This window comes from Kogia breviceps, chromosome 9, assembly GCF_026419965.1.
Source record: "Kogia breviceps isolate mKogBre1 chromosome 9, mKogBre1 haplotype 1, whole genome shotgun sequence".
In the NCBI taxonomy this organism is placed as follows: domain Eukaryota; kingdom Metazoa; phylum Chordata; class Mammalia; order Artiodactyla; family Physeteridae; genus Kogia; species Kogia breviceps.
In genome coordinates, this window is record NC_081318.1 from 23,023,880 (window position 1) to 23,047,089 (window position 23,210).

The following is a 23,210-nucleotide window of genomic DNA, read 5'->3' on the forward strand; positions in this document are numbered from 1 at the left end:
ACAAGGACCCAGGTATTTGGGTCAGATACAATAAACATGAGAGCCAGAACTTCAGAAACCTGAACTGTGCTAGGGAAACCTCCGGAGTTCCCACTTATGAGTCAGGAGAAAAGCTCCTCTGATCTCTTTGTTTCTCTCTCCTTTGGCAAGCTCATCCCTTGGCAATGTCCACCCACATACATGTGCAGCCAGTAACTGGCACTGATGTTACCCTCCAGACTCTCAATTCTGAGCTGAAAAGAGCACAGCAGAGAGCACTGTGGTGGAAAGGGGCTACTGGTGGCAGAGAGGAGATCTCTTTGGAGACAATCCCTGTAAGTGTTAACAAGGTGAGGTGGGGACTAAAAAGACCCTGCAGACAGGATAGCTAATATTTAGTAGCTGCCCCAGTTGAAGCACTCACGGCATCTCCTCAGGCAGGACATCTGCCAGGATATTGATAGAATCTGTCTTAGCCTTGGAGGTAGGGGCTGCAGCCAGTAGAATCTTAAGTAGAGCAATCTGGGAAGTAGAAAATGAGGAAATCCACCCCATTCAACAAGGTTATTCTTCCACAATTCAACAGCCCTAAGAGAAATGTTTTAAAGCCTTTCTCTAAGTTCCTCCCTCAATAACCAAATCTGCCCAGCCTCCAGAAGGGCAAACAGGTGCCCTGTCCTGACAGGCCTGCCTGTGAGGGTAAGGAGCCAGAAGGGAGCTTATGGGCTGTTCTGCTTCAAGACTGCTCTTTTCAAAGAGGACTGAAGGAGCAGAGTGAGAGGGGCAATGCCTAGAAATTAGGTGGGAGGTATAAGCAAGATCTCTCTCCCTGACCGTTTTCCTTCGTCTACCTCAGATCATCAGCATCCTCACCATCATAGCCTGAGGCCAACTAGGACACCAGAAGCCATGGCAAACCTCAGGGGGACTAAGGCACTTACTTAGGAGGAGGGCCCCCTATGCATCCTGCAGGGATCCCACCTCATTCTCCACCCCTCCCAAAGAAGGACTTGGGAGTATAGCCAAGTCCTTCTTCCTCTGGGAGGAGCCCTGAGGAAAGCTCAGAGAAGGCCTTGCCTGAGGGGTGAAGGCTCAGGAAGCAAGCTCAAATGACAGATGGCTCAGCTAAAGAGGGCTCTCAGCTATCTATTCCTCGCAGCTGAGAAGGGCAACTCTGGCCCAACCATCTCGGGCAACTCTGGCCCAGCCATCTCCTTACCATGTACTGGGGGAGGCTATACAGCATGCCCTGGTAAAGGATTTCACACGGCGTCTCTGGTACTACCTCTTCCCCCTATGGCAAGAAACATACAGTTTGCCCAGGCCATTTTCCAGTTGACCAAAACCTATGTTTCCTTGGTTGTGGAGGGTGGCAGGAAAAGATCTGGGAGTCAGATCTGGATTCCTACCCTAGCTGTGTTAATGATTCATTGTAGAACCTTGGGTAAGTTACTTTCCCTCTCTGAGACCTAATTTCCTCTTCCTAGGATCAGTGGGCTGGTCTGGATGACCTCTGAGGGCTCTTCCAGCCCTGAAAATCTATGATTTTGGTTGTCCTGTTATCTGGAATCAATCCAGAATTCTTTCTATGTCACTCTTACTAGGTCAGGAGTCAGAACTCCCACCAACACAGTGGTTAAGAATCAACTTGCCAATGCAGGGGACACGGGTTCGAGCCCTGGACTGGGAAGATCCCACATGCCGCGAAGCAGCTATGCCCGTGCACCACAACTACTGATCCTGTGCTCTAGAGCCCGCAAGCCACAACTACTGAGCCTGTACGCCTAGAGCCCGTGCTCTGCAACAAGAGAAGCCACTGCAATGAGAAGCCTGCACACCGCAACAAAGAGTAGCCCCCTCTCACTGCAACTAGAGAAAGCCCACGTGCAGCAACAAAAAACACAGCCAAAAATAAATAAATTTATTAAAAAAAAAAAAAAAAAAAAGAACTCCCACCAAGGAGTTGGCTCAGACTACTGCCTTGCTGGACATACTTGGGCTTAGCTCAGGCCACAGGTACACCTGGGACACTGGAGCTGACACCCCACACAGAGGCACTTCCTATGGTGTCAATCTGAGGCCATCTGAGAGCTCTGGGCTGCTCCAAAGTCAGAAAGGAGAGGTAGGTGATTCAATAGAGAGGGTTAATAAAGGCCTGGAGAGGCAGGAAGGGGTATTAGCAGGGAAAATTTTAGGTGGAAACTATTTTCTTCCTTTCTCCACTACCCTCTACAACATCCCCTTCCTCCTTCCTGACCAGGCCCCTCACGCACAGCTCTGTCCTTGTGATGACCCCATATAAGCCCTTTATCAGAGTAGCCCTTTATCAAGAGGCTACTCAGGCCACTGTCGTCTTTGGCCAGTGCAGTCCTTCCTCCCCGCCAGGTTGTTCTATTACAGGACAAGGGTCACTGCCATGAGACCCTGAGGCAAGGAGGAGTAACCAGGCCCCTTCTATCCCACACAACTCGGCTGCTGCTTAAATGGATAATAATCCTGGCAATCCTGCACGTTTGCCTTGCTGTTATCTAAAAGGCCTATTTCATACGTTCTCCCCTCTCTTCAAACCAATCCCCTCATGCCACAGCCCCTCAACAGTTGCTGACCCTACCTCTCACTTCATGGACAAAACAGAAGCAATCAGACAGGCACAGACAGACATACTCCTTCGGCTACCATCCCATTTCTACCTTCCTCTTCACAACAGAACTTCTACGTGGTTTGTCTATGTTGACGAAGTCTACCTCCTTTCTTTACATTCCCTTTTCAATACACTCCAACTAGGCTTCCAGCCCCACCACTTCACTTGAGGTTGCTCTTATCGAGGTCACCCGTTATCTCTATGTTGCCAAAGTCGATGGGCACCTCAGGTCTTAACAAGCACCATTTATTAGCAACATTTAACATAGCTGATCACCCCCTTCTTCTTGAAAGACTTTCTTTTTAAAAAAATTAATTTATTTATTTTATTTATTTATTTTTGGCTGTGTTGGGTCTTCGTTGCTTCACGTGGGCTTCTCTAGTTGAGGTGAGCAAGGGCTACTCTTTGTTGCAGTGCACAGGCTTCTCATTGCGGTGGCTTCTCTTGTTGCAGAGCACTGGCTCTAGGCACGCGGGCTTCAGTAGTTGTGGCTCAGAGGCTCTACAGCGCAGGCTCAGTAGTTGTGGCGCACGGGCTTAGTTGCTCTGCGGCATGTGGGATCTTCCCAGACCAGGGATCTAACCTGTGTCCCCTGCATTGGCAGGTGGATTCTCAACCACTGTGCCACCAGGGAAGCCTTGAAAGACTTTCTTTGCTTAGCTTTTATGGCATCACAATCTCCTGGATTTCCTCCCACCTCACTGAGTGTTTTTCTTTTTTTTGGCTCCTTTCCTGACTCATCCCATCCTTGACATATTGCTGTGCCCCAGGGCTTTGTCCTGGGTTCCATTCTCTCTCTATCTTTACTCCCTCCTCAGGTTATCTCAGCCAGTTCGATGGCTTTTAACACTGTCCATGAGTCAGCAGTTCCCAAATTTATTTCCCTAAGTCAGTCCTCTCTCTAGAACTCTAGACCCATATACCTAATTGCTTGGCTGCTCTGCATGGGTGTCTAATGGACATCTAAATCTTAGTACAACCAAAATAGAACCCTTGATAAGACAGAACTCCTAGGAATTCCCTGGCAGTCCAGTGGTTAGGACTCCACGCTATCACTGCTGTGGGACCGGGGTTCAGTGTCTGGTTGAGGAACTAAGATACTGCAAGCCGCACAGCACAGCGCCCCCACTCACAAAAAAGAAAAGAAACGAAAGAAAAAGAAAAAACGGGGGAAAAAAACACATTAAAAAAATCCCCAAAACGGTGCTTCCCTGGTGGCGCAGTGGTTAAGAATCGGCCTGCCAATGCAGGGGACACGGGTTTGAGCCCTGGTCTGGGAAGATCCCACATGCCGTGGAGCAGCTAAGCCCCTGCGCCACAACTACTGAGCCCGCACTCTGCAACAAGAGAAGCTGCCACAGTGAGAAGCCCGCACACCGCAACAAAGAGTGGCCCCCGCTCACCGCAGCTAGAGAAAGCCTGCGTGCAGCAACGAAGACCCAACACAGCCAGAAATAAAAATAAATAATTTAAAAAACAAAAACAAAAAAACCCAAAAAACAGAACTCCTCATCTTGACAAATGGTACTTATTCTTGATTGCCCTTTATGTCTCTCTATCCACAGCCAATTGAACTGCATCTCCTGTCAGCTATACCTCCAAAATATAAACCAAATTCATCCACTTCTCCCTGTCTCCACACTTCCTACCCCCGTCTAAAACACCATCATCTCTCACCTTGACTATTTTAAGAGCTTCCCAACCTCCCTGCTTCCACTCTTTCCTCATCCAGGCTTTACAAAGTAGCCAATGGTTTTTATTATAAAAAGATAGATCATGTCACTCCCCGGTTTAAAATCTCCAAAGGCTTCCCTTTGTCACTTGAATCAACTTCAAGCTCCCTATCTTCGCCTAAGTGTCCTGTGTAAAGTGGCCCCAGGCCACCTCTCTGACCCCATCTCAGACAACCCTCCCCCTCCCCATTGTGCTCCAGCCACACTAGCCTTCATCCACTACCTCTAACATTCTGAGCTTGCTCTCTCACCTTCTTTTTTTTTTTGCGTTATGCGGGCCTCTCACTGTTGTGGCCTCTCCCGCTGCGGAGCACAGGCTCCGGACGCGCAGGCTCAGCGGCCATGGCTCACGGGCCCAGCCGCTACGCGGCATGTGGGATCTTCCCGGACCGGGGCATGAACCCGTGTCCCCTGCATCGGCAGGCGGACTCTCAACCACTGCGCCACCAGGGAAGCCCTCACCTTCTTAATAAGTCTGTTCGCTCTGCTTCGAATGCTCTTCCCCCTGATGTTCTTATGGCCAGCTCCTTCTTATACCTCAGATCTTAAGTAACTATCATCTTCTCAGAGGTCTACATACCCTGACTGCCCAATCTAAAATAGCCTACTACATGATATGTCACCCTATTTAAATTTTCTTAACCATATCTACCATTCTCTGAAAGTCTTCTCGTTTCCTTAATTACTTATTATCGTTTTTCTCCAACTTTAATGTATCGTGAAAGTAGCGACCTTGCTTTGCCGAGCATACAGTGAGAGTCCAACAGCATGCATGCGAGTTCTGCAACAGCACTGCAGACAGACTTCCTCCTGTGCAGGACTCCCCTTGACTCACCAAAGACATGGGGCACTTCTCTAGCTCCTCCTCATTCTTGATCTGAACATCTGCGATGGAGATGTACTTGTGCTGGGAAACATAAGACATCAACAAGGGGCTGAGGGACTTGATCACATGTGTACCAGTGATCATTTCCCCAATCACAAGGAAATGTCCTGTTTATGCGTCTGTCAGCCCAAATACACCACACACCCTTTGAAGGCAGGAGCCTTATTTACCTTTGCATCATGAACAGCAGCAAAGTGCTTCAATACAGTATTTATTCCATATTTCCATATTTGAAGGGCAGCAAATACCTTAGCATTTACCTTCAACCAAAGTGCAAGGGGAGGGACTTCCCTGGCAGTCCAGTGGTTAAGACTCCATGCTCCCAACGCAGGGGGCACGGGTTCAATCCCTGGTTGGGGAACTAAGATCCTGCATGCCGCATGGCGCAGCCTTTTAAAAAAAAAAAAAAAAACGTGCAAGGGGAAGCCAAGAATAGGCCCTTGCCCCTGGACCACTGCCCTGAGAGTTTTGCTGCATGTACCTGTGCGTGCGTCCGTGTGTGTACAGAGTGATGATGGTGGGGTGGGGATCAAGGTCTGTGCAAGGAATGACTACTCTTATTCGTGCACACACACATTTTGGATACAGAACAGACTGCTACTCAATCCTGGGCCTGTGGAAGTTAGTGAGCCTCTAAGGAGAGAGAAGGAAAGGACAGGAAGCAATAAGTGGGAAGAGAGAGAAGGTGGGAGAGAAGGGAAAAGGAATGAGAGGAAGAAAGGAGAACTTGTTCACCTATCTAAATGTAGGACACTTAATAGGTAGGGAGAGACCTGATTTTTTACCTCTTTGGCCAAAATGCCTGCGGAGGAAGTACAGAATAACAGGTTCAGAACGTGTCTGGCAGAAGAGCACCACCCAGGACCCAGGACCCTAGTCATCCAACTTGCCTTGATGGCTCCCTATCCCTGAAGACTGAGAGCCCACCCTGGTCACCTGCTTGAGGGTCTTCACACTCTCATGGATGGGCCTGGGTAATCCAACCAAGGTATCTGTGTCCCTGTGAAATGCAAGACACACCAGATCATAAGGGTCAAAAGTAGAGAGAATTACCAATATCCCCTGGAGTCATGTGGACCATGCCACTTTCACCATCTGGTACCCTGGATCTTTCTCTGCAAGCTACCAGGTCCTCCATCATTGCTTCAGGACACAAAAAGAATAATGGTACAGAGAAGTGTCCCAGAAAATTAGGATTTCTGTATAGTCTTTTGGGGATTCACTTTGTCTGGGAGCAGGTTCCTACTTAAAAGGGCATGTTGCCCAACACTTTTGACAGTGAAACGGTAGTAACAATGGTTTCTCAGGTTTTGTAGCAACCAGTGAGGATTCAAGAGGGTGGGGGAATGGGGAAAGATCTGTTCCAACCATGTCACTTCTTCACAGAATTCTGGCCCATTACAGAAGGGCTTGCAGGGACCATCTAATAACACTCTGATGAGGAAATTGATGTTCAAGAGGGAAATGACTTGTTGCTCAAGGTCCTACACCTGGATGAGAACATAAAAGTTCTAGGAAACTGGAAGGAAAAAACTCCATGGCAAGAACCCAAAGCAGTCACTGGGAACTGCCCATGGCTCTGGGTTGTATAGTCACGACCAGGCAACATCTCTCACTCTAGGCCACCCGCTCCCCTGGCCCCCTAAAAACCACTCTATGGCCAGTTCTGACCAACCAGTCACTTACTGCCCCAGAGTGAATCCGATGAACTTGTTCCTGCTCATCTCCAAGAAGTGTTCAATGTCCTTCTGTCTGAGAGGACGGTGGAGAGACAAATTCCAGAGAAGGGAAGAAAAGCAAACCTTGAGAGAAGGACCTTACTGGGCTCCTACTCCTCCAGCTGGAGAACTGGAACAGTAGGGGAAGACAGCAGGGAACTTCAAATCCAGGAGTTCTGACTCCCAGCCCAGCTTATTGAGCCTTGAATACATAGACCACTCCACCCTGGGCCTCCAGTGACTGAAACCCTGAAGCTCAGGGTGCTTGGTGTTATCAAACCTACCTGACCTTTGGGGTCCACGGTAGGCCCTTGGGAAAGGACACCCGCTCAGCAGAGAGGGGTGCTTGTGAGGGTGGAGGTGGTACTAGAGGGTCCTGCTCCAGCAAGTCTAACTCTCCATCCAAGGTACGCTCTCCATCGCCAGTAGACTCCTCTTCTTCCTCTGTGGCTGGTTCCTCAGTCTTAAAGAGATCTCTTTCATTGTAGATGTCCAAGCTGTCCTGCTTAGTAAGGAGTTGCTGGGGGGTTGGAGGGAAGTGGGTGGAAGGAGAGAGGGAAGGTGTGCAGAGATCTCACCCTGGGCATCCTTGTCTGAGACCACCCCAACTCACAGGCTGCTAGACTTCAGGGAACATGGAAGTAAGAACCCACCTCTAGTGAGACCTTTCCCTTCCCATCTCAACCCTACTGTCCCCACCAGGCCCAATTCCAGGACAAGCAGCTCTCACACAACCACGCCAATGGCTGGGAAACAGAGCATTGATAATCCCAAAGCCACAGTTACTTAGCTTTCAGAAAGCATTGATGCCTTTTTTTTTGCCAGCACTTTCCTTCCTAATTATGCTCTACTTAGGTGAACATTCAATTAGTTTGCCTTCTGTGAGCATACACCAGCTGGCTGACTGAGGAAGAGGAGGACAGAAGCTTGCTGCTAGGCAGAGGGAAGCAAGTCTGGAATTTTAAATCTTGTCACAGAAAGGAAAAAAGATTGGACAGAAATAGGCCAAAAAGTTAACAGTGATTGCCTCTGGTTGTTAAGATTGTGGGTGACTTTTTTTTCTCCCTTCTTCACATTTTTATATTTGTTCTAAATTTTCTATAATAAGCATTACTTTATAAAACAAAAAAATAAAGGTTAAAAAAAACCACATTGCAGATAATGTAGACTAGATTACTGAGTGTGACTGTAGTTGGTGAACTCAAGTAGATCAGGCAGGTAAGTTCATGGGAGCATGGTCAGCTCTCAGTGCAACCTGTCATTGTGACCTTTCTAGGGATGCAGACTATAGAACTCTAACCAGTCATCTTGTAAGCCTCTGGTTCCAAGACCAGATAAGAGCATGGCTGGCTCAGAGTAAATCTTACTGCGAAGACAATGATAAAGTGCCTCAACCAGGTACCTATGCCCAGGATTATACCCCAACTATTGTTCAGGGTGCTAGGGAACTCCAGGAACTGAGGTCTAGGCCAATGATCCTTAGCAAGACACGGATCTATGATGTGATATCACAATGTTACATCTTGACAGCCCAGGACCCTGTCAGGGCTCGGGAATAGAGGCCGAAGTATAGACTCCAAGATTTCAGGTTGGTCTCAGGGCCAGTCAGGGGCAGGAGAGCTGGGTCATTTACTGCTCTTTCCTACCATATCCAGAGCTGCTTAGAATCTTGATTTTTGGCCAGCTAGTGTCACAACACTACTGTCTGCTTTAGTCCATACCCTTCGAGAACCACGGCGGCCTCGCAGTTTGGAGGGTGGTGGTGCCAGCTGAGACTCCCCAAGGTCGAGAGTGTAAGAGGGCGGGGAGGCAGCACGCATGCTCTTCACCACCTGGATACTGTCCTCAGCCAGTGGAGGCAGGCCCAATTCTTCCCGCTTCTGTACTTTGAGAGCCTGCAGCTGCTCAAATCCACCGAGGGTAAACTAAGGGTTAAATGGGAAAGGGGCAGAGGAGAGAGGAAGGGAGGGAAGTCAGAGGGAGCAAGGTCAGGGAAGCATGGATGGAGAGGAAGAGTCACAACCTCCAGTCCCCGCAGACCCCCTCCTCACTTAGGAAGTAATAAAACAGGAGGAGGCAAAAAATGTGGTCACCATCCCCAGTCTCAGAGGTAGTTACTAACCCTCAGAGCTCAGGGGTCAGGATAAAGCATTATTTACTGACCCAAGGCTGGAAACATCACCGGAAATAAGGAAAAGGACCACTGGGGGCCTCCACTGAAAAAAACAGGAAAATGTACCCCCTTTTAAGGAGCAGATCTAGATATTATAACCTCCCAGAATCACTCAAGGCCTGCCCTGGAAGGTATGTTGTTCAGCCAGTCAGAGGAAGGATAGGGTTGAATAATTAGTAACAAAACTGCAACCATACACTTATGAGGACTTCATTTTTTAAAAGCAAATCCTCTATTTATCTGGATGGAGAGCAGGCACTAAACCCCACATTTTATAGCTAGAGAAACTTAGACACAGAGAATTGCCTGAGGTTTCTCAGTATCAGCAGAGGCCAGATCTCCCAACTCTCAGCCAGGGTTCTTTCCATGAAACATTAGCTCTATCAGGGGAAGGTGCAATGACACCCCAACTCAAAAAGTGGCATCTCCCATCAGTCCAACAGAAATAGGTAACCTACTCTGAAACAGAACATCTGGTTTCTCTAGGACAGCCTTATTGCCCCTCCACTAACAGCTGCCCTATTCTTCTGCCTAGCTCCAGCCTCCTGGAATCAGACTAGAAGAAACTGAGGTGGCAGAGGGCACTGCTGATCTGATGAGATGGGAGAGGGGTGAATCAGCCACTCACCATGACTACTTTCCAGAGCAGAAGCAGGACCTTCTTTATGGGGAAGTGGGGAGCCAGGCCGCTGCAGAACTTGGTGACCATAGAGAAAAGTAGAAGGGCAAAAGGCTCCTCATTATGCATGGAGTAGCCTGGGGGTTGTGGAGAGAGGCAAGTGAGAAAGTGAGGATGAAGCAGCTGAGACCCAGTCCCTGAAACCCTGTTTCTGGACACTGAGGAAGGCACTCACCTTCCCGTAAAGAATCTGAGTACTTGGTCCTTAGAAGGAGGCTTACAGAGCCCCCAGAGTGAACCCCCCGAGGGCAGGATAAGGGAGGTCATGGAGTTAAAATGGCATAGTTCCCAAAGCTTGGGGGTGGATATCAAACTAGAAGTTAACAGTAATAAAGATAATCAACGGTAATAAAGATGCTTCCTGGCTGAGGAATTCAATGCATTTTGTAGATCACAACTCACTTTCCCACATCAACAAATATAGTATATATTTTAAAATCCCAAAGGCCTTCATATTTTATCCCTGACTGATGACAATACCAACTCATATTTTCAAGGTAAGTCAACTCATTTTTTTCACATGGGATTTGTGATCGAATGGGAGAGGGATGACTATTCCCATTTATAACCAAGGAAACCTAAAACCAAGATACAGAGAAGACATATGACTGGGCCTAGCTCATAGACACAGGGACCCTCAAGCCCACCACAAAGTATCTCTGTCTTAAAAGAAGGGATGTTAGTTCTAAAAAAAAAGAAGAAGACGAAGAAGAAGAAGAAAAAAGAAGAACTGTTTGTCTCTCCTAGGCAGATGCTATGCCTCCCCTCTGCCACAGGCACCTCGAGTGCCACTTCTTACTCAGTTCAGTGCGGAAGGTCTCCCGGGCTGTCCTCCACCCGTAGGCGTCTGTCTCTCGCTCCAGGCGGATATTTTCCACCATTAGGTACATGACACTCAGCAGCACCCTGAGGTTATAGAAGGGTCACAAGAGGTTCCCAAGGCAGTTTCCAACCTGTAGTCTGAGACCTCAGGGATGGTCTCTGTGGTGGCCCAACCCAGTGGAATTAGCAACTTCTAGTGGCCTGGGTGCGTCTGAAATTTGGGCAAAGGTAATCCATTGCTAACGATCCCGTTCCAATCCCATGGGCAGGCCCACTCACCGGAGCTCTGTGCTATCAGCAATGGAGATGGCTGGTTTCCGAAGAGCACTGCTACAGGCCTGGCTGTTGCTGCCACAGGGATGAGGCAGAAAACAGGAACCCGTAAGGCCTCTTTACTTCATGTTGCACACTTATCATATGCACAAACATGAGTACTTGCCATTCCCTGGCTATGTAGCTAAAGAAATTGGTCTAAAGTAGAGGAGCCCATAGAATTCTCCTGCCACCTAGACAAACCCTTATCTGTGGTGAAGATAGGCAAGGGCAGGGTCTATGATATTTGCTCCTCTTAAAATCTCCGCTGTGTCTAGTACTGTGCTGGACACAAAAGAGATGCTAAGCAACACTTGGTGAATAATAAACAGAATTCACCCCACTAAAACTCCTAGGTGATAGGCATGAGACAATATGGGGGGTCACTATAGTGGTAGCAGCAGATAAGGCTGCCTCTAGAGCTGTAACCATGAGGGAAAGAACTGGGCACAGCAACAGGAATTGGTCCCATCCCTCTTGGGTCATGTTCTCAGGTAGAACAGCTTCCTTCATGGAGTCCACAGTTAGGCTGAGCTAAGAAGGTATTTGGATACAAAAGCAATAGAGGATCGGCCCCTGAAGGCCAGGACTGAAGCTATAAGTGGGGCAGAGCCTGCTGATGAGCCCAACCTTAGGGAGCAGGACAGTCTATCAGAGACCATGGCTGGATGGAGGGGGACTGTCAGTGAGCTTTGGATGAGGTGTGAATAGACCCAGCTTCCACAGAGGGCTCTACAGTGAGGGAACCAGCATAGGAGATGAGGCATCCTTCAAGGAAGGGGGTCGCCAGCCCTCCCCTAAGGCTTCTCACTCGATTTCCATGTGAAGTAGCTCCAGGAAGGCCGAGAAGGTCCCCATCTGATAGAGCAGGAAGCAGTTGTACCTGGACCAGTGGAGTACATCGACTTCTGAATCACATTCCCCAAAAGTGCCTAAAGGACCAGACAGTGCCGCAGGGGTTGAGGGGGGAGGGGGCTATCCCAGTTCTTTCCACCCTGCCCCATGATCTGAAGACTATCTACCAACACTCTGCCCAACAATTAGGTTAACAAAGGACAAGTGCCCCCCAGAACTTCCTGGAATGAGGCAAGGGAGAGGAGAAGCAGTCTCCAGGGTTAGGTCCAATGTGCTCATCACTGGTCTGTCTTAAGTTTGAGTTCCCTGAGAAGCAGATCCAGAGATAAGGATTCAAGTGCAAGTAGTTTATTTGGGAGTTGACCTCAGGAACCATCGGCAGAGAAGTGGGGAAGTGAGATAGGGAAGAGAAGGCAGCCAAGAGCTCAATCTCAAGTGGGGAGAAGCTCTGGAAAACATAAACAACTCAGAATCATCCCACCCAAGAGGAGTGAGGTGGTCCGGCTGCTCATCCAATAACTCCTGGCAGTCACTGAGGAATGCTGCTGGACTAGGGGAGAATATTAATTCCCTAGCACTTCCTGGCTGCCCTATGTGGGCTGCAAAGAAAGCCCTCAGGCAAAAAGATGAAGGTACTGGCAGCTGGAACTTGACCAGAGCGCCAGACCCAAGAGATAGGCTTGGGCACTGCCTTGTTTACTGCAGTCGTTCCTTCACCAGATGTCCACTCTTTCCTCTCCATGTATGATTTTTCTTTTAGTTTTTTTTAGCTCCCAGCTAGTTGGTTCTGCCAACAGTCCTCTTATTTCTGACCTCAGGGCTTTCTTTTACTACTCCAGCTAGGCTCATTTTTCTTTCCAACACCTGGCTAATGGGTCTCTTCTGGGAAGCTTTCCTCAGTTAATCTCATTGAGTTCTGATTCTCCAAATTACTCACAGCATCCACTCCTGCTGCTATGTTGGCGTGGACCTTCTAAATGCCAATGAGAAACAATGCAGCAGGTCCATGTGTAAATTGGTGGCACCCTCCCTGCCTCCTCTCAGTGTCACAGCCAGGCCACAGCTGGTAAAAGAAACCTCCATGCTCAGCTGGTGGTACATTGTCAGCTCTGGCTACACTGACCCTCTTGCTAGTCTCCACATAGGATTATAGCCCAGGCTAAGGAAAAAAAGAACCCTATAAGAAATCCTGGCTTGTCTGGAAAGAGAAAGGCCGGTTCCAAGGGATCCAGAACAGTACCTACCATCATCTCCTCATCTTTCTCATAAGCACAAGGTTACTTTTAGCACATGACAAGATCTGTCCTCGAGAGGCAGGAACCTTGCTTTCCCAGCGTGGCTTGCCGCATCCTAGTCCTGCTAACACCATCTCTCTCTCTCTAGTGTCCACCCCTCTCAAGTTGGCAAAGCTGGCCACTCACCTTGGGCCAGGTAGAGAACAGCTCGGGCCACCTTCAGTCGCCGTTCCCTACTGACCACCTCCAGCCGGTCCAGGAGTCCCATCACATAGGCCTTCTGGGCATCTTCCTCTAATTCCAGCCACTCCTTACCCTGCACTGGGAACAGAAGGCCATACAGATCTAGTGTCAGCTGTTGCCTCCCCTTCCTGGAAAGGCTCCTGATAGAATATGTACCTCTGATCTCAGCCCCCCAATAAATTCTTCTCTTCGAAAGCTTTCCTTGTTTAGCTGAGAAAGAATAAGGGATGGGAAAAGTAAAAAACCCAAATGTTCTGGCCTGAACCCACTCTAGAGCCTCATCTTCCTCCAAATCCCCTCCATTTCTGCTTCCCCCTCCCTAGCCTATACGGTTCTATCTCTCTGCCTTTCCTCAAGGAGTTCCCTCTATCTCCCTATGTATCCAATTCCTATTCATCCTTATAGGTTCAATACAAAATCACCTCTTTCCCACTAATGCACCAGCCAGAAGCTCTGTCCCCCATGATACTTTTTACTTCTCTAATGACACTTCCCACTTTCCTCTTGGCCTCAGCTAGTTTTGTGACGTTCACATCTCCCCTGTGCTGACTATAATTTCTTTAAAGATACTGTAAATTCACCTTCACCCCTGCCTCCTGCATCTCTGGCACAAGATGGGTACTCACCACACATCTGCTGAGTTGAACACTGAATTGCCACTGACCAAGTAAGGAAATGGAGGTCTGAGTGGATCACAGGGTGGGCACATAAAATTATTACCAGATGCTATGAGGAGTGAGGCAGAATTGGAGACAGGGATTGAACACTAAGGTCGAAGACTAGGCCGGGCACAGGGTTACCAGGCAGCAGGGAACCAGTCCAGCCCCACCTCCCCATTCCTCTGTTCTCTGGGCCCTTGACATCAGGGATAGGGCCCCAGTTCAGGCTTCTCTTGCTTCCACTCCGTGACCTCTCCACTTGAGATATAGGAAACTCTGCGTCCCATATGCAAAAAGGAATAGAGAAGTTATATGGCTATGGAGAGGATGAAGAAGGATCATAGTTTATTTTAGGCTTTTTCTAGATCAGCCTTGAATATCATGGAAAGAAAAAGCAGATATCTATGAATAAGGATCTGGGATCACCTTGAGTCTTGAAATCTTCTTCAAAGCACCTCCTGTTAGTGGTGAATTCCGGGTTTTCAGTGTAGCTATACAATTCTGTGGCAGGAAAGATAGGACAGAGTCACAAACATTCAGCAGATCCTTATAGAAGGGGGCTGGGGTGGAGAAGGTGGCATGAAAGAGCTAAAGCTTCCAACACATTCCTGTGTCCAATTCAATCCAGAGTCAGCTTCCTCCTTTTCGGAGCAGTTAAAAATAGCCACTTGTGTCCCTGGGTGATTAAACCATCAAACCTGTCCTCCTCCTGCCAGCTGGCTGCTACAGCAGAGAAGGCAGGCTCCAACATTTGCTGAGGGCCAGGAGGAGGGCTGGAACAGAGAGGGCTGAATGTCATCACTCCTGGTTCTTAGGGCTGCAACCCCTTCTGCTTGTCAACCCAGACTGGGACTAATCCTGTCTCTAGGGAAAAAGGGGGCAACACAACTCCTGAAATTTAGAGGCAAGATCCTTGTGCTATTCAAGGAGCCAGTTCATTCTCTCCCTGCTGAGTTTCCTTGAAGGGTACAGAAGTTTATGGTCCTGCCCAGGGCCACCCGGGCAGAGGCAGAATCAAACCATATAGAAGCAGCTTTGGTTGCCAAAGGGTGGCCTGTGCCCAGGAAAATCTAACTTTGCTGACAGCAGCCTCTCAATACAAAATGCAGACAGCTTATGAGAAATAAAAATGCCCTTTCCTACACACACACACACACACACACACACACACACACACACACACACACACACCCCAGAACATTACACCAGTATGCTCACCTTACAGAGGATGAAGAAGTGAAGTCAGCAAGTCAATAGGTGCTTCCTCAAAACTCTGTTCCCTAACTAAGACCCTTGCTGGAAATTTAACTAGGTCACAGATAATTCACAAAGCAAGAGAAATTCATTTATATTCTAGCCAGCTGTCTAATGGTCAAGAAATACCTTGTCTGGGAGCCAGGGCTTTTGAGTCCTGAGTTCCAGAATCCTGGAGTGACCAGAAACAAATCCCAGCTCTGTTTGTTAAATTCTTCAGTCCTTAGTGAGTAGTGTAGATATATATATTTTCAGAGCAGAGCGCAAACCCAGTTAAAAAAGGGAGCAAGGCTCTTAGGTTCTGAACTTTGCTTTTGTCTTATTTTTAAAGTTTAGATCATGAACTTTCATATACTACAGGTAAATACAGAGTACAGAAAAGACACCGTGTTTATCTTCTACTCAGATTAAACAAATGTTAACACTTGTCATATTTGCTTCAGACAGCTAGTCCCTTCTTCCTTCCCAGTCTTATTTTCCTCTCTAGAGATAATCACTATGATGAAATTGGTATGTATGCTTCACATGCCTATTTTTATACTTTTAGTACATATCTATGTGCCTGTAAACAACACATGATATTGTTCTATTTTTCAAGCTTTTATCCAAGTAGTATCATATTGTATAAATTATTTTTTCTTAGAAGCATTTATTATGTCTTTCAATAGTTTACATGAAAAGCAGTGTGATGAACAGATCCATTCGCTTAACTGACATGGTTCTCAATCAAGTGTGCAACTAGACTTCCTAGAAACATCTTTTAGACTTGTGTGTTTAAGCAGTTTTTTTGATGCATGTATAAATTATTTTGTCATTGTTTCTTCTCCCCTTTAATATGTTTTTAATATTTATTGACACTGAAGCATATTGATATAGATCAATTATTTTAATGACTATACAGTAGCCTAATATATTGATATACTACAGTTTATCCATTCCCCTACTAAGTTGTTTTCAATTGTTCACAGTGGTGACAACAAACATCTTTGTAAGTGTTTTCTTGGGCCCAAGAATTTCTTTAAAGTGTACATCTAGAATCAGTGGGTCATAATCCGTGTGAATTTGACTTTGCTAGATATAACCAAACTGCTTTCCAATTTTATACTCTGTTCCCTCATGCCAAGCCATGTATAAAAAGTACTCATTTCTCTGTACCTTCACCAACCCCAGGCTTCTAAATTTTGCATCTGATGATTGTTGAATAATATCTCACCATTTTAATCTGCTTTTCCCCATTTCCTAACATAATTGAATATCTTTTCATATATTTACTGACAACATGGTTTTCTGTTCTGTGAATTCCTATTCATATTCTTTGACCATTTATCTATAGTCTCTATTGGGATGTTCATTTCTTTCTCTCTCTATATGTGTGTTGTGTATGGGTGTATTCATATTCTGGATTCTAATCCTTTGTTAGTTATTAAACTTAGCTCTCTATTTCTGTCACTCATCACAAAATTTATTCTCTATGCTTATTCACAAGAGCTTCTTTAAAAGCGTTTGTCTCTTTTCTCTGAAAAAGCCTGTCTTAAAGTGTCACTTTCATGTGACAGAATATTTAACTTTCACATAATTTCCACCCAAAGCTCATTTATTAATAATTGGCATTTGTAGCACGTGTAACATGGAGGCCCTTAATGCAAAAGATCACGTTTAGCCAAGCTAAAAATCCAGAGAGAAGCAGCCCAGCATTGAAAGAAGAATGGGATCACTTAACCCCAGCTCAGAAACATCCAAGCAGAGCTCCACTGTGATGGATATAGATGACATGTTCAGCTTTGCTCAGCTGGCCAGCTGTCTACACAGTTTTTCTTCAGACATTGCTGAGACTTTAATAAGGGGCAAGTATTAGGGGAAGGGGGTGAGATGGAGGTAGAAAAGAAAAGGAGAGAGAGATGGAATGGGAAAGCAATGGAGTGGGTGGCAGAAAGGGGCACCCAAAGATATGGGTGACTATGGGATGAGAAAGGAGAAATGGGGAGAAGGTAGAGAGAAAACAGATTTGAGAGTGCACCAAAAGAGAATAAAGGGTGAGCAGAAAACAGGGATAGAATGAAAGAATGGAGAATGCCATACATAGCCAAGGAAGCATTCACAGAAAGAAATGTGAAAGCAAACAAAGAGATACTGACCACTGGAAGATGTAGAGAAGTGGGAATGTGGAGAACAGTCTGTGTTCTATAGCCACTTGCTGAGAACAGACAAGCTGCCAGGGGAGAGCACAGGCATATTCCCTCTCCTCCTAGCCAACTTTCCACTCTTTACAGACCCATCTATCTCATACCTGACAACTCTGCTGCGTGCCCATCTGTGTCTCCATACTCAAATTCCAGGGTGGGGCAGTCCACAGAGCCCTGTAATGGAGAAATCTTTGTGGTAACTTGGGAAAGAGGCTGACAAAAGGAGATCATACCCTCATTTCAATTTCCACCTCTCTTGGAGGCCGAAGTTGGAGGAAGAAGGCAACTAGGAGAGTTCCATCTGGGCCTTTCATCCAAGAAGTACCCTCCTCCAAGCCAAAATTAGAGGCTCAGTGTGGGGCTGGGCTGAAGATTCCTATATAGAATCAGAAACTCTGGGCAAAGGACCAGGATCATGAACAGATATGAAAGCTACAATCTGTGCCCATAATTGATCTACATAAACACAGACCTGAAGAACATCTAGCTGATCTCTAGAAAAACAAGACGGATGAAAACAAAAGAAGTAAACTGGATTCTGACTTCAGCTCTGTCATTAACCCATTGTATGATATCATTCTGTGGATCATAGTTCCTCATCTATAAAAAGACGACCCTCAGTTCCAATATTCCACAATTTTAGGACTGTCAAATAAGGTAGCATTTCTACTTCAAATTGTATTAAAGGCTAGATTTCCCATGATGTTGTATGTATAAATTTATAATACCCTTTTTAAAGTATTTTTAATATAATCCTACGCCCGAACCTCTTTAAGCATTTTGGGATAGATTTTTCCTACCAATATATTAATAAATATGAATTTTTAAAAATTTGAATCCCAGGTCTTGTCACATACTGTGTGATCTTGAACAAGTTACTTAACCTCTTTGTGCCTCAGTGTGGTATAAAAAATGTATTTAGTCTTTGCCCCATCACCCACCTTCCTGGCACAGAGCTCTTAAAACCTTTGGAATTTCCTGAGTAGTAGGAGTGCCTATTATTCATAAGGAGTTCCTGTCAACCTTACTTGAGTTTATGCTAATGAGGTGACTTAGAGTCAGAGTTTCAAAAAAGGGGCTCCAGGGAGGGGAGGAGGCTGGAGACTGAGTTCAATCAAGTGGCCAGTGGTTTGACCAACCATGCCTAGGAAATGAAACTCCATATAAAAACTCTGAAACAATGTAATTTGGGCACACCAATGTGCTAGGAGGGTAATGCCACAGAGAGGGCATGGAAATTCTGCACCACTCCACCTCCATACCTTGTCCTATGCCTCTCTTCATTTTGTTCCTGAGTTGTATTCTTTATAATAAAATTGCAGTCATAAATATAGCACTTTTCTTAGTTCTGCAAGTTGTTCTAGCAAACTATCAAACCTGAGGGGGACAGTCATGGTAACCCCTGAATCTGTAGTTGGCCAGGCAGAAGTGCAGGTAGTCTTGGGATTCCATTGTGGCTGGCATCTGAAGTGGGGGCAGTCTTGTAGGACTGAGCCCTTAACTTGTGGGGTCTGTGCTAACTACAGGTAGTGTCAGAACTGAATTGGTATCAGGAAATTGTTGGAAAATGTTTTCTCATCTGTAAAACGAGGATAATTCATAGGGTCATTGTAAGGACTAAATGAGATAATAGAGGAAAAGCACTTAGCACACAATCCAGCACCTGGTAGCACTATGTGGATGGTTACTCTAAGAATTTTACTTACTCTACTTATGACTGTAATATTATATTATAAAGGCATTTTTCTCATACTATTATTATTATTTTAAAGATAAAGGTTTACTTTTTAAAAAATTAATATTTATTTATTTAGGCTGCACTGGGTCTTAGCTGTGGCACGCAGAATCTTTAGTTGCGGCATGCATGTGGGATCTAGTTCCCTGACCAGGGACCCCTGCATTGGGAGTATGTAGTCTTAGCCACTGGACCACCAGGGAAGTCCCTTTCTCATATTATTATAACTGTCACTTTAAACAGCTAAGTGAAGAGTTCCCGGATGGCCTCGTGGTTAGGATTCTGTGCTTTCACTGCCATGGCCTGGGTTCAGTCCCTGGTGGGGGAGCTGAGATCGTACAAACTGCACGGCACAACCAAAAAAAAAAAAAAAATTTATTAAAAATAAATAAATAAATAAACAGCTAAGTGGACAGATATCTATTGGCTTACTTAACCAATTCTCTATTGTTGAACATTTGTTTTTATTTTTTCTTTACTATATACATGAAGCTGCAATACACTTATAAATTTTTTCATATTTAGGATCTTCTCTGACAGATTTTTATAACGGGAATGAATGCATCAAACCTTATGACTATTTGTATGGCTCTTTGTACATGACAAGTTGTTTTCCAAAACCACTTTATGAATTTACACTGCCAAAAAGGTGATTCATGCTTAAATCCACTATAGCAAAGATTTCCAAACTTCTGAATTACAGGGACCAGTAAGAAATAAAACAGGTGGATGGTGGAGAATGACATAAGGTTGTTGATGTTTTATTTTCTAAGTAGAAACTTTTAAAATCTCTTAAATATATATATAATTTTTAAAAATCATTTAATGCCCCCAAAATGCAAAAGACAAAAATATCAGAATAAGAGCCATTAAAAGCAGTGAAGCTTTTTTTGACTGTAAGTCAAAGTATAAGTAAACTTTACATCATGTCCCAACACACACAAAACTGGAACAGAAGTTTAACAAAATAATATTTACCACTACTATATGTGATACACCAGTACTTCCAATTAGTCTATTTCTCTAAAAAAACGTTGGTTTCAACTCACAGGTTACTCCCTACAGTTTGAAAAACATTGTTTTAAATTACATACATCCTTTAAATTTAATGTATTGAACTACATTTTATGAAAAACTCACTTCAATGCCTTGTATTTTCCTCATTTTGCTACAAACCAGTTAAACTTTGTCAAGGACTTTGGGAGCCACCTGAAGCAAGGAATCTGGCTGTAAGAGGTCTGAGGTGAATCTTTTGGTTAGGTTAAGAATCTTTTTATTAAGCAAACAATCATTCTCTAGCTTCCTTTTAAGGTTAGGATATCCATACACTAAGCCATTGGGAGAGGGTAGGTCAATGGTGCCCCTATAAACACAGTGATATACGAGGCTCTGTTGACTTGTGCCAACAGTAATTCTCTTCCAGTAATTCCTGAAGCCCTAGAGAGGAAAGAAAATCATTCTCCCCAGGACTGTCTTTCACAGGAATGCAAAAGGAGGGAGGGAAGGAAAAGCAGATACTCATCTATCTGAGAGTCAAGCAGAGAGTCTGGCACCTGGGTGTTGTGATAGGGGATGTACTGACAGGTAAGAGCAGCTCTCCTGCTGCAGTGGAAGGTGAAGGAAAGCTAATGTTTCCAGCCAACCTTTGGGCAGGCAAAGAGCTCAGATGGTGAGGATCACTGCAGTTGTTCATTTCCACATGAAAAGTGCAGCTGCAGACAATCAGGCGGTAAACTGTGGTGCAGGTGGAAAGCTCTGAGTCTCTAGATACTGAACTCACTGGCAAGAGTAAAACTATCAGAGCCTTTTCCTGAAGGAAGACGTGATAGGTAGGGAAAAGGCCTCCTGGTTCAAGAGTTTTAATTCACCCATAGAACATATCATTCCAAAATTATTTTATTTACTCCCACACTGTCTCTCCACCCTGACTGTGGAGAGACTGCTGTATCCCTAGCACCTAAAACAGTGCTGGGCATATAGAAAGGACTCAACAACTGTTGAATTAATAAAAGACTCATCCCCCTGCCCCACCCCCCAAAAACCATCTGAACAAGAACAATGTCTCTATGGGGGAAGGAGAAACAGGGTGCCCTAAAAGGCCAGATTCGTACTGAGGCAGGGAGGGAGATGATATGGTGCATAAAACCCTGATCCAGTATGGCAGGAGGGCTGAGCTCTGCCTCTGAAAGGTTGTGTGATTTTGGGTCAGTCTTTTCACCTCCTCCACTTCTCTCTTTTATAAAATGGGATGGATTCCTGCTTGTCTGTATCAAAATGGAAAGCATACATGAAATCCCTTTGAAACTGAAATACAATTCAAATGGTAAACCGTGGACTGGGATGCCCAAGATCTGGCTTCTACTACCAGTTCTGTCCCTTGATGATGATGATAATATAGTACTAAGAGCTACTGTGCGTTAACAACTATATGCACCGTGCCTGCACTGAATTAAACATTTCACATTCAATTATCTCATTTTGACTTTATCGCAACCTTCTGAGGCAGGTAGTATTAACCTCATTTTACAGAGGAAGAAACTGGAGCTCAGAGGCTGGCAATCTGCCAAAAGTCACACCGAGAGTAAATGGTAGGGCTGGGATTCAAAACCTCAAAACCTGCTCTGACTGAACCCAAAGCCTGGTACCCCTGGCCACTGTGCCAGATGTATGACCTTCGGCAAGCTACTTCTGTCTCCCACTTCCGTCAAAGCAAGGGCTAAAACCCGGTGACCTCTACAGACCCTTCCACATCTGACATTTTGTGGTCTGATTGCCCCGCTCAGATCCGGTTCTGGTCTTGGCTAGTTGATGGAAGCTGGCTGGATGAGGGGGTTGGAGTGAATGTTAATTCACTCCTTTCATCCTCCTAGTTAGGGTTTCTTTTAAGAAGAGGGAACATTCATACTCCTCTCTGTGGGTCTGTGTCGTGGGGGTGTCCATCCACTCGCTCCGGTACTGCCCCGCCTGACTCCTGTATCATTAACCCTTACAGGGAGGGGGCCTGATGTCCGTGGAAAATGCTCCCTCAAGGGCTCGCCAGCACACGGGGGGAAGGGGAAGGGCCCAAGTCACGCGGCTGCTCTGCTCAGCTCCGGGCGCCTCGGGGTGGGAGGGCGGCTGCCCCCACGCCGGCCCCTCTGCACTGCGGCCGGCCTCCGGCCTCCCACCCCTCAGGCCACTCACTTCATCTCTCCGCGCCGGTTCCTCCTCCGTAAATCGGCCTTACGAATTACCACTCCGGGAGGTTACAGCGATTAAGTGAGATAAATATGTAAAAGTATCCGGGACGCTGGATATCACGCTCTATCTTCGCGCCCCCAGAGGGAGGCCAGAGGGCTAGAAAGCCCCCCACCCGCGGCAGAAGACGGGCGGGGAGGGTCAGGGGGTGCAGAGCCCGGAGTTCAGGCTGCGGCGGGCCCCGCAGGCGCCCGCTCCGAGAGGCGGCACGGGGCGCGCAGGGGTCTCCCGGCGGCGGAGGGGGACGCGACCGAAACACCTCAACCAACGCTTCTCGTCCCGGGCGTCTCCCGGCCCCAACTGAAAGCTCTCCGGGCGCCTCACCTCCGACTCTCGCCGCTGGCTTCTGAACGTTTCCCGGCCTTTAGGCGCTGCCGGCTTCCCTTTGCCGCCGCCGTTGCCGTTGCCATAGCCATTGGCAGGCGGGTTCCCGGACCCGGGTGCCGCAGGGTCCTCCATGCGGCTCTCCTTAGCAGCTCCCCTCTGCCGCTCTGCGCTCTCTGCCAGGGGTTACCCCACAGCCGCCGCGCGCCGGGAGCCAGGCCCCGCCCCCTCCACAGCTATTGGTTGAGACCTTTCTCCGCAGCCCCACCCTGCAGCGCGATTGGCTGTTCGACCTCTCTGAGCGGGACTTGGAGGGGGCTCATTCAAGGGATTTCCCCCCCCCCTTTTTTTCCCACTCCCGCGGCGTCGCTGGTAGCCTGACACTCCTGGGTCGGCTCTTAGCTCCACCTCCCACGTCCTGGGCCTTGAGCTCTAGGTGGTCAGCTCTGCTTCTCACCGGGTGACCCTCACCCCCTCCCAAATAGCGACCTTTTCGGGGAGCTCTAGTCTCCGCCTCCTGCTCCACTGCAGTCTTCGTGTCC

At 46.8% G+C, this 23,210-nt stretch overlaps 1 protein-coding gene across 26 annotated transcripts in view; it reads right to left on the bottom strand.

The window, feature by feature from the left end:
• The window catches only part of STRIP2 (striatin interacting protein 2), a 47,730-nt gene extending 24,853 nt beyond the window's left edge, over positions 1 to 22,877 (bottom strand). For 8 of the 26 annotated variants that reach the window (XM_067042194.1, XM_067042187.1, XM_067042188.1 and 5 more), the window contains exons 1-16: positions 22,669 to 22,853; positions 17,477 to 17,546; positions 14,362 to 14,436; positions 13,220 to 13,354; positions 11,755 to 11,875; positions 10,911 to 10,979; positions 10,609 to 10,715; positions 9,759 to 9,886; positions 8,679 to 8,882; positions 7,242 to 7,477; positions 6,926 to 6,991; positions 6,130 to 6,239; positions 6,025 to 6,041; positions 5,189 to 5,260; positions 1,199 to 1,273; positions 404 to 501 (exon numbers count right to left, since the gene is read on the bottom strand). In XM_067042194.1, the coding sequence (XP_066898295.1) occupies positions 404 to 501; positions 1,199 to 1,273; positions 5,189 to 5,260; positions 6,025 to 6,041; positions 6,130 to 6,239; positions 6,926 to 6,991; positions 7,242 to 7,477; positions 8,679 to 8,882; positions 9,759 to 9,886; positions 10,609 to 10,715; positions 10,911 to 10,979; positions 11,755 to 11,875; positions 13,220 to 13,354; positions 14,362 to 14,436; positions 17,477 to 17,546; positions 22,669 to 22,803 (1,718 nt within the window). In that variant the 5' untranslated portion in view covers positions 22,804 to 22,853. Of the gene's footprint in view, positions 1 to 403; positions 502 to 1,198; positions 1,274 to 5,188; positions 5,261 to 6,024; positions 6,042 to 6,129; positions 6,240 to 6,925; positions 6,992 to 7,241; positions 7,478 to 8,678; positions 8,883 to 9,758; positions 9,887 to 10,608; positions 10,716 to 10,910; positions 10,980 to 11,754; positions 11,876 to 13,219; positions 13,355 to 13,432; positions 13,487 to 13,902; positions 14,212 to 14,361; positions 14,437 to 17,476; positions 17,547 to 22,668 lie in introns of those variants that run through there. The other 18 variants (XR_010842095.1, XR_010842096.1, XM_067042207.1 and 15 more) reach the window with 16 other exon arrangements.
• Positions 22,878 to 23,210: the final 333 nt, after the last annotated feature.